General features: G+C 33.8%; 1 protein-coding gene across 1 annotated transcript; it reads left to right on the forward strand.

Moving 5' to 3' along the window:
- Positions 1-7,398: 7,398 nt before the first annotated feature.
- LOC113093305 (complement factor B-like) lies at positions 7,399-10,651 on the forward strand. Its single transcript, XM_026259105.1, has 8 exons — positions 7,399-7,488; positions 7,640-7,766; positions 7,860-7,998; positions 8,756-8,835; positions 8,985-9,094; positions 9,997-10,126; positions 10,272-10,321; positions 10,472-10,651. Exons 2-8 carry the CDS (start codon positions 7,664-7,666, stop codon positions 10,640-10,642), a joined length of 783 nt encoding a protein of 260 aa, XP_026114890.1. The 5' UTR covers positions 7,399-7,488; positions 7,640-7,663; the 3' UTR covers positions 10,643-10,651.
- The last annotated feature ends 208 nt before the right edge of the window (positions 10,652-10,859 follow it).

The following is a 10,859-nucleotide window of genomic DNA, read 5'->3' on the forward strand; positions in this document are numbered from 1 at the left end:
AATCATTTATAGAAATCTTTCAAAAAAAAATGAATTGTATATATTTTACTGATAAAATGACCCTCACTTAATTAGAATAACAAGCTGAAGTATTTTGAACTGTATATTAAGAATAATTCTTTATAGGCTTTATGGACAGATAACGTTTTGAGTGACTCTTGAAGGTTCAGCACCACATCCTCTTTTACCACTGTTTAAAGAATTAATCTTACAGAATAGGTGTGAATGAATTTTGGATAGCTTGAATGGTTTTGCCGTGATGATTTTTTGAAATAATAGTAAAAAGGAACCAGTAAATGTCTTTTTATTTTTTTAAAGTGCAGCTTCTAAACACTTTAAAAAAAAAAAATGTACACATAGAAGACCAGTCATTCTGAGGCATATTTCCTCAGAATGACTGGTCTCATGACTATAGTTTCATGACTATACAACACTATATGGATGATAGAAAATTAAAAAAAACTATCATACATCTGATGTCACTCAGTCCCACTGTCACTGTGGGTAATGTGTGTGTGTGTGTGTGTGTGTTAAGTGAATTAGGTGTGAAACTATCAGGGTGCATTTAGTCTCCAGCGCCAACATTTTACAGAACTGCCACTTTCCTGGAGTCTCCAGAATTACTCGGTGTCAGGCTCTGAGAGACTTAAGATTCCAAAAAATGATTTAATTAGAATACCATGAAGTATTGTGAAATACTATATATTAAGACTTTATATATATATGCTTTATGAACAGATTAGAGTGACTCGTGAAGGACCAGCACCACCTCCTCTTGTTCGATGGTTTGAGGAATATATCTTCCAGAATCCAGGATTAAGATTTAGGAGCTCATTTTTATTCCACCTCCTTTCCTGAAAAGTCTGTCTTGCAGAATTGACTAAAAATTAATCTTCACATTAATTACTAATTATTTTGCAATTCTTTTTGTCAGTTCTTCTTGACCTGCTTTTTTCTTCTTCTTTTCTGACCTCATGACCCAGTCAGTATTTTTTGTACAATGGTCAAGTCTTAACTTATCCATTTCTGTATTGCATTTGTGTTTGATATTTCTCATGGGTATTTCATAATTTTCGACCTTACAGTTTGAGTTAAAAGTCTATTTTAGCGCATTTCATCTGTAAAAGAAAACATGCCTAATAATTCTGCACACATGAATATAAGGAGTTTTTCTCTTCCAGCTTTCCTGGACTATTGTATAGCACTCATAAATGATTAAATAAAAAATAATGGTAGTTATTAAGATTTATATGGTTAGGAATTGGTAAAATGTGCTTGGAAAAAAATCACAATAAAACAATGTTTTAATGTTTAAGTTTGGAATATTAACTGACGTGAATGAATGCTATATAAATATTGTTCATGTTAACATAATGTTTAAGAATGGAATCTTATTGTAAAGTGTTACTAAAGTTATACATATATATTGTTCTGTGAATGTGATTTTAAAGTCTAGATGATTCGGATTAACCCTTTAACTGCCATATCCTTTAAAACCTCACTGCCAGAGGGATATTGTGAATGCATGTGCCCGCTGGGCACAGTTTACCTGATGCCACCGGGGGTGGCGATGGCACTGGTGGCTTGAGCCCGCCATCGCTGCTTGCAGCTATATTTAGGGCTCAAGCCTGTAGGGCGAGAGCCCTATTGTTTTCCTTAGGATTATTTGTTATTATTATTATTATTTATTCTTCTAATTTTTTTCCAAGGTTTCGGGGGCTTTTGGGGTCCTTAACATGCTTAAAAAGTCTTGAAAATTGGCACACACATTGGAACCTGCGGCCATTAGGGCCGGGCAGAGACTGATACACGGGCGTGGCACAGGGGCTCTACAGCGCCCCCTGGAATACTGAGGGCCATATATCATACATACTTGCACGTAGACACACGAAACTCGGTACACATGTAGATCTCATCAAACCAAACAACTTTCGTACTGCATGTCATAGGCTCCGCCCAACAGGAAGTTGGCTATTTACAGTTTAGTATTCATATTTTTCGTCAAAGTTGTGGGGGCTTTTGGGGTCCTTAATATACTCAAAAACTCTTGAAAATTTGCGCACACTTTGGAATCTGTGGCCTTTAGGAGCCTGCAAAAGCTGGGACCCGGGCGCGGCACAGGGGCTCTACAGCGCCCCCTGGATCACAGTCAGAAATGTTGATGTATACCTCACACATACTTGCCAATATTCATATGAAACTCAGTACACATATAGATCTCATCGTGCCGAACAACTTTCGTATTGAATATCATAGGCTCCGCCCAACAGGAAGTCAGCTATTTAGAGTTATGTAAAAAGCGCATGCTCTGGAATTTGAAATACTTGTCATAGGTTTTTTACTCGATTGCCGCCAAACTCGGACAACATGATCTCAAGACATTGGGGATGAAAAATTGCCAGGGGATTTTTGATATCTCGAACGGTTTGCTCGTGGCGAGGCTTTGAAATTATGGCGAGAAATGAGAAACAGGAAGTGTCTAATACCATCCACATACATTTCCTAATTTTAATCAAACTTCATCAGATTATTCATTGTATGATGTCGATCGCATATATGTGACTATTAGGAGTCAAAGTTATAGCGCCACCAACTGGCAGCAGGAAGTGTGTCATTTTCAAAATGCTTTGAATTCAGCATCTTATTTTTACTCGATTTGCTTCAAACTTCATCAGAATAATGTTAAAACACAGCCAATATAAATCTGCAAGGGGGATATTGATATCTAAAAATATTGTTGCCGTGGCAACATGTCAAACTGGAATACTTCTCAGGTGATTTTGAGGCATATAACATGCTTAGAATTTCATCAAACTCAGAACACATATCAGTATTAGTGACAGCTAGACACTGGCACAATTTCATAAGAGGGCGTGGAAGAGGCACTCTATAGCGCCACCTTTTGTCAAAAGTGGGGGGGTTGGTTTTAGCTACAGACACCAAACTCAGTACAAAAATTGTTCTTATCAAGATGGACAACTTTCTAATTCACAGTCATCAGCTACGACCAACAGGAAGTTGGCTATTTTGATTTGAATGTGGATTGTTTTTTACATTTAGCTGTGAATTAATGCATACTGCTCAGAGGAGAGTAACACTATACACACCAAACTTTGTCTACATGTTGAAAAAACATTGAGGAACTTAAATTGTGAATGGGTTTTGGATAGCTTGGATGGTTTTGTCGTGGTGATTTTTTTTAAATGACAGTAAAGATGGAATTATTAATTTTCCTGCATTTTTATAATTCCAAACACTTCAAAACCTTTTTTCATACAGAAAAAAAGTTATTCTGAGTAAATATGCATAGTTTCATGACTTTACAACACTGTATGGATAACAGAAAATTAAAAAACTGTCAGACATCTCATATCACTCTGTCCCTCTGTTTGAGTGTGTGTGCTTAGACTTCCATTGTCTGAGAGAAATAGCGCCCCTACAGGTGCAGCTAAAAAAGGGAGGAGACTGTCTTTTGGTTTCACTTTTAAATCGGTTAAAATACAAATAAATACTTGGATTTAATTCACACTGACAAGCTAAACCAACATATATGATTATTATCAGGTCAGGGCTCATTAATAATTGATGTGTGGTCAGTGATATGTGAGAAACACGAGAGATGAATCACCGCTCTGAGCACCAGCGTGTGGAATGGCGAGCTCAGAAAAATCGAGTTTATTCTTGTTTTATAGCTATTAAAAATAAAGTATTGCAGCGATATCACACAATTCACCAATTAGAGCACACCAAGAGCTAAATTAAGATGTTTTTGAACTGTTTGTGTGAAAATGAAATATTTGCGGCTGCCTATATGAAATCACTGCCTCCGATCAGCGCGCACAGTGTCACAAGTTCAAAACTAACGAATTTATTCTTGTTTAAGAGCTTTTTAAAATAAATTATTGCCATAAATGCACACAATACACCCATTGTAACACTACAAGAGCTAAATGCAGGTGGTTGTGACCCGTTTATGTGCGCAAGACTGTTTGAAAGCGCGACTGGCAGAATAACATATATCTCTCGAGCTGCAGGATTCTGCCTTTCGTCGTAAGAACGAACGCATCACGGACAAGATTATTTCAAAATACATAATAGCTTGGCTAATATAAACGAAAACAGCCACGTGAACATAAACTGTTGAGAAATAAATCTGAAGTGGATCTACTGGATTTTAATATTAAGTGACCGCATATACCAGCTGCTTCTGTCTTCAATTTTAATCTATATAAAAAATTAAACTCATTCATCTTGGCTGCTTTTTTAATGTGTGTACGTATTTATTTATTATTTTGCTCTAACAAGACTTAATCTATATTTAATTAAATCAATTACATTTCATTTTACATTTGATTTTTCCGTTTCTGCATCTAAACGCCTAAAAAACCTTATTTGTGCTGCAAATAATAATTTCAAACTAATTTGATACTGACATCCTGTGACATGATATTTATTTGAATTTACATAATCTCATGGATGTAACAGTAAATCTGTTCAGCTCACAGATCAAGACTAAGCTGTAATGCAAGCAGAACTTTCACAAATGCTTGTAGGCCAATAAAATCATTACAAAACACTTACAAATCATTTAAGGGATTTGATAACACTGTAAAATAATATTTAATTTGTTAACATTAGCAAATGCATTGATAACACTTTATAATAACTTCACTCATTTGTAAATAGTCAGTTCATGCTTCATAAAGCCTTGTCCCAATATTAATAGTCAGTAGTAAGCAGTTTATAAATACAGCTATAAATAGCTTGTTCTTGGTTTATAAGCACATTTATTAAAAAGGAGAGTAAAGGGTCAGTTATCTTCCTATGAAAAAAAAAAAATGAAAATAAACAAACAACAACACAGATTGATACAGAACTCAGAAATGTTATTGTGGATTTATGATAAACTCAGCCTGTAAATGAATTCATTCTCCTCCAAGAAGACACAAGTAGTTCACACCAAACTTTTTTAACATGAAGCCAATATACTGAAGATGTTAAATTACGAATGGGTTTAATTGGGTTTAATTTTTTATATACGTAGAAGTCATCATTTGAAGGAAGCACAGTAAGTTTCATAGCTTTATCATTTTCAAGAGCCAGCATAAAATTAAAACTATCATAACATATAAATCAAGCTTGCAATTCTTAGTACCAATAATGGCCACCAGATGGAGCTATAGGATTACTTTTAAATAATTATTGTAGAAACAAGTATGATTTAAATCATTTATAGAAATCTTTCAAAGAAAAATAATATGAATTTTATGTATTTTACTGATAAAATGACCCTCACTTAATTAGAATAACAAGCTGAAGTTTTGTGAACTGTATATTAAGAATAATTCTTTATAGGCTTTATGGACAGATAAGTTTGGAGTGACTCTTGAAGGATCAGCACCACATCCTCTTTTACCACTGTTTAAAGAATTAATCTTACAGAACAGGTGCGGATGAATTTTGAATAGCTTGAATGGTTTTGTCGTGGTGATTTTTTGAAATAACAGTAAAAAAGTAACCAGTAAATGTCTTTTATTTTTTTAAGTGCAGCTTCTAAACGCTTAAAAAAAATGTACACATAGAAGACAAGTCATTCTGAGGAAATATGCATGGTTTCATGACTATACAACACTATATGGATGATAGAAAATTAAAAAACTATAATACATCTGATGTCACTCTGTCCCTCTGTCACTGTGGGTAATGTGTGTTTGTGTGTGTGTTAAGTTAATTAGGTGTGAAACTATCAGGGAGCATTTAGTCTCCAGTGCCAACATTTTACAGAACTGCCACTTTCCTGGAGTCTCAGAATTACAATGTGTCAGGTTCTGAAAAATCAAAGATTCCAAAAAATTATTTAATTAGAATACCATGAAGTATTGTGAAATACTATATATTAAGACTTTATATATAGGCTTTATGAACAGATTAGAGTGACTTGTTAAGGACCAGCACCACCTCCTCTTGTCCGATGGTATGAGGAATATATCTTCCAGAATCCGGGATTAAGATTTAGGAGCTCATTTTTATTCCACCTCCTTTCCTGAAAGTCTGTCTTGCAGAATTGACTAAAAATTAATCTTCACATTAATTCCTAATTATTTTGCAATTATTTCGGTCAGTTCTTCTTGACCTGTTTTTTTTTCTTCTTCTTTTCTGACCTCATGACCCAGTGAGCATTTTTGTACAATGGTCACGTCTTAACTTATCTATTTCTGTATTGCATTTGTGTTTGATACTTCTCATGGGTATTTCATAATTTTCGACTTTGAGTTAAAACAGTTTGAGTTAAAACTCTTTTTTAGCGCATTTCATCTGTAAAAGAAAACATGCCTAATAATTCTGCACATGAATATAAGGAGTTTTTCTCTTCCAGCTTTCCTGGAATATTGTATAGCACTCATAAATGATTAAATAAAAAATAATGGTAGTTATTAAGATTGATATGGTTTGGAATTGGTAAAATGTGCTTGGAAAAAAAATCACAATAAAACAATGTTTTAATGTTTAAGTTTGGAATATTAACTGACATGAATGAATGCTATATAAATATTGTTCTTGTTAACATAATGTTTATAAATGAAATCTTATTGTAAAGTGTTACTATATATATATATATATATATATATATATATATATATATATATATATATATATATATATATATATATATATATATATTGTTCTGTGAATGTGATTTTAAAGTCTAGATGATTTGGATTAACCCTTTAACCGCCATATCCTTTAAAACCTCACTGCCAGAGGGATATTGTGAATGCATGTGCCCGCTGGACACAGTTTACCTGATGCCACCGGGGTGGCGATGGCATTGGTGGCTTGAGCCCGCCATCGCTGCTTGCAGCTATATTTATTATTATTATTATTATTATTATTATTATTATTATTATTATTACTATTTATAAATGGTATTTTACCGCTTTAAGTAAAGTAGCATCAGAAAAATGGGAAGATATGAGACTTATAATACATTATAACTAATACATTATAACAATGTGAAGTATAATCCATTGTAAAAGTGGATGCAAGGTGTTCATTGTGTTATAAATAATTATACTCTTAAAAGTTATAACCACAAATAAGGAAATATTATAATATATTAAAACTGTTCTTATGAATATTCATGAGATGATACAACATTATATTTTTATCATCATTTATATTTTCATCAACATTTTTTTTTATATAATACAGTACATTATGCTTTCATTATGTCTTAAGAATTCCCTTGTAATGTATTATAAAGACAGGCTTCATAGAAAGTGTTACAGAATCAGTTTCACAGTTCCTGACCTCTTGTAATAATTCTTTATAATTTACTCAGTGTTAATTGCTGTTGTTATTATTAACCCTTTATACCTGTTTCCTTACACAGATGAGAGCACCAGTGTAGGATTGTGTGGGATTGTGTGGGAAGGCTTGGAAAATAAACGCCGTGCATTCCCCTGGTTGGCACAGATTAATATTGTAGTGAGCATAACATTTTTATCACTTTATTATAGAACTCAATAAAGTTAAAGGAAACATTTTCTCCCTCAAGGAGAAGAAACATGTACGTTATAGCTAAAGAGTTGAACCATGCCAACCATATGAACATCAGACTTCTCTGCTCTTCATGTAGCGTCCTCCTCAAGGTTCCAATTGCATGGGTTCATTAGTTTCCTCAAGTTACATCTTGACAGCGGCTCACTGCTTCAAAGAGGGAGACACACCTGATAAGATAACAGTTAAACTGAAAAAAGGCCTGGGTATGTCCTGAAATGTCCATATTTTCAGACTGAAATACTGTAAAACATGTCACAAGGTAAATCTTATTAATGATGTTTAATTTTCTTTTGCAGTAGTAAAAGTGAAAAATTACACAATTCATCCTGATTTTAAACCAACAGCAAAACAGCATAAGGGAATACATGAATATTATGAATTTGATGTAGCTCTTATACAGCTGGAAAAAGCTGTTGAGATGAATTTTAATCTACGGTGAGGAGCACAGACCTTCTGTCATGATCTGGTCTATGAACTTCCATTCACTCACCACCAGAGGTCCCCCACTCACCACATAGACTCTTGCACCACACTAACTGCTGCACGTCACCCCAGACTACAACTCCCATCATCCATTGCACTAATTACACACTACAGCTGAACACACTGATTACACACACACACACACACACACACACACACAGCTGCATGCACTGATTGCACACAGCTGTAACCCATCACACATTCACTATATAACACTCACTTAGATCACTTTCAAACTGCCGAGTGTTGTTCAGCACTTATCTTTCTGCAGGTCATAGCTGCCATTCTGTGTTTATTTTTGTAATCTTGTTTAAATTCCTTGTTTTCATAGTCTTGTTTCTGTGTCTAGTTTTCATTAGATTTCATAGTCTGTTTTCAGTTTATCAATTTCATAGTTTAGTTTTCTTCTTGCTGTGCACTGTTACTCATGCTTTGACCCTTTGCTCTGGATTACACCTTGCTTAGCTCTCTGGATATTGTTCGCTGATCAGAGAACCCTTGCTTGCCCTTGGATTGTTTTTGTGTCTTGCCCATACCATACCTGTTTGCTCCTGTTTAGACCATGTGTAAATGGAATAAAAGTTTGCATTTGGATCTGCATCTCTGTCACTCCCACGTTACACCTTCAACATGTGATGTTACTTTAATAATAAATAAAAAAAGAAAAAAGCTAAAAAATTTAAATAATATCATGTGTATTTCTCTTCAGACCAATCTGCATCCCATGCACAAGAGAAACCAATGGAGCTCTGAAACTTTCAGAAAGTGAAGGGACTTGCAGAAAACATGGTAAGGTTCCTGTCAGACATGATGTATACATATAAGAACCATATCAAAAATATGAAACATAATTTAAACATGTACTTGCGTCAGTTTATGTAATGAAACTTACCAAACATAAAATGTAAAACTTTTTTTTCTCCTTGCATTTCTTACAGAGGAAATACTAATGAACAATGAGTTTGTGGAAGCTGCTTTCACGTCTGATATGGATACTGATAATAGTCCAAAAAACATAAAAAGCATCACAATCAAGCATGGAAAATATGTAATGATTTTTCTTATTTCTGATCTTTCCAATTTGTGTAGTATGAAGAGCTTCATTTAAGTTGATTTATTAATGCAGAGGCTGTCATACTTTTTCAGGCCTCCATTATAGTGTTAGAAAGTGAAATGTTCTTGAACATTTAGAATTACATTAACATATAAATCATCTAAAAGTAAAAAAAAAAACTTTACCTTTGAATCTCTTATGGATTAAAAAAAAAGAAAAACATTTCAGTCATCATCATCTGTTTTTATTTGGGCATCAGAATTCCACAAAATCAACATAGTAACAACTAACAAGCCTCAACACAACAGGCAAAACCAAAAAGGATACATGCGCAGATGATCAAGTACATTAAAACAAATAAATAAAACCATGGATCTGATGCTCAAAAGGAGTAGGCAGAAGCTTAAGCTTATTGACGCCTACCCCCTTTTTTACATTTAAACCGTAGGTATCTACTATAATCGATAAGACAGTTGCCACATATTAGTGTTGTCCTATTCCAGTGACAGTACAATCAACAATATTAACTCACAATCATTCTGCTAATTCCAAAAAGAAGAATCTTCAATAAGTACAAAAAAAACACACACAAAAAAAAAACACCTCATTGCCAGTAACAACTAGCTAGTCACCAATCTTTTAATTTGATCTTTTGTTCCTTACTTGTTATGAGTTCAATACATTTACTGGCCACAATTGTTTATAATTATAAATAGTTTAATTATATTATCTTGATTAACTTATATTATCTTTTTAGTTTGTCAGTCAAAAAAATACATAATAAATAGATTGCTCTGCAGCTAATTCCATTTCTACACCTAAGGACATTCTTCTGTCCTGTACTTAGACAGTATAACTTATACAAGCTAAAAACACTTGGTGTACTTTTTCTTTAGCGGGATGCTTGTGTTGAAGATGCAAAAAAAGCAAAAGGAATTAATGTGGAAAATGCCAGAGAAGTAGTTACAGACAATTTTCTGTGCAGCGGTGGTATTGAACCAAAAACAGATGATGTTGCCTGCAAAGGTATGTTTGATTTCTGCCATCAAGATGGCAGCTATTATTTGGTTTTAATCTACTGTATCTATTGATAAAATTTTAATCATTAGAGATCTAAAATTGATTTATACAACTCTTATATAGTTTCTTGTATTGTGTTATTTTGTAACAGGTGATTTTGGTGGGGCCACTTATGTGAATAAAAAAGGTCGAGTGATTCAGGTGAGATTTGGTTTCCTTTTGAAAACCGCTTTGATGATGTGGCTGTAAAATCTAATGTACAGTGAGTTACATATTACAGAGTGAAATTAAACTTATTTGAGAGAAGCTGAGAACTATGAACGTTTTTGATGTCTGTAAAATCTTTGATAGGTTGGTGTTGTAAGCTGGGGAGTGAAGGATGTCTGCAAGGAAAAAAGGAGCTTCACTTCGGATGCAGACTCCAGAGATTACCATTCAAATCTTTTCAGTGAGAAGATACGATCATTCCTTAAAGAACACCTAGAAAATGACCGCATAGGACAACCTCTTACATTCTTGTGATTGCTTTACCAGACTGTACCCAAGTTTACCCAACTGTGTGAGTGCAGTCTGATAAAACACTGATTTATTTTCTGATGAATATATTCAACTTTAAGTCAAATTGCTGGTCTTTGTTAAAATTTTTATCTAAAAATTTAAAAAAATATATTTTATTTATTATCAACAGTCTTTCATGTTTTACTCATTTAATGCCACGTCTTTATGTCTATGTTGGAGC

This window comes from Carassius auratus, unplaced genomic scaffold (genome assembly GCF_003368295.1).
Source record: "Carassius auratus strain Wakin unplaced genomic scaffold, ASM336829v1 scaf_tig00214962, whole genome shotgun sequence".
NCBI lineage: Eukaryota > Metazoa > Chordata > Actinopteri > Cypriniformes > Cyprinidae > Carassius > Carassius auratus.

What these genes read in the sequence shown, in the direction of transcription:
- LOC113093305 (XM_026259105.1), top strand. Translation starts at nt 7,664, where the DNA reads ATGGGTTCATTAGTTTCCTCAAGTTACATCTTGACAGCGGCTCACTGC. An exon ending in AGATGATGTTGCCTGCAAAG is followed by an intron (nt 10,127 to 10,271) that starts GTATGTTTGATT and finishes ATTTTGTAACAG; the next exon opens with GTGATTTTGGTGGGGCCACT. An exon ending in AAAAAGGTCGAGTGATTCAG is followed by an intron (nt 10,322 to 10,471) that starts GTGAGATTTGGT and finishes AATCTTTGATAG; the next exon opens with GTTGGTGTTGTAAGCTGGGG.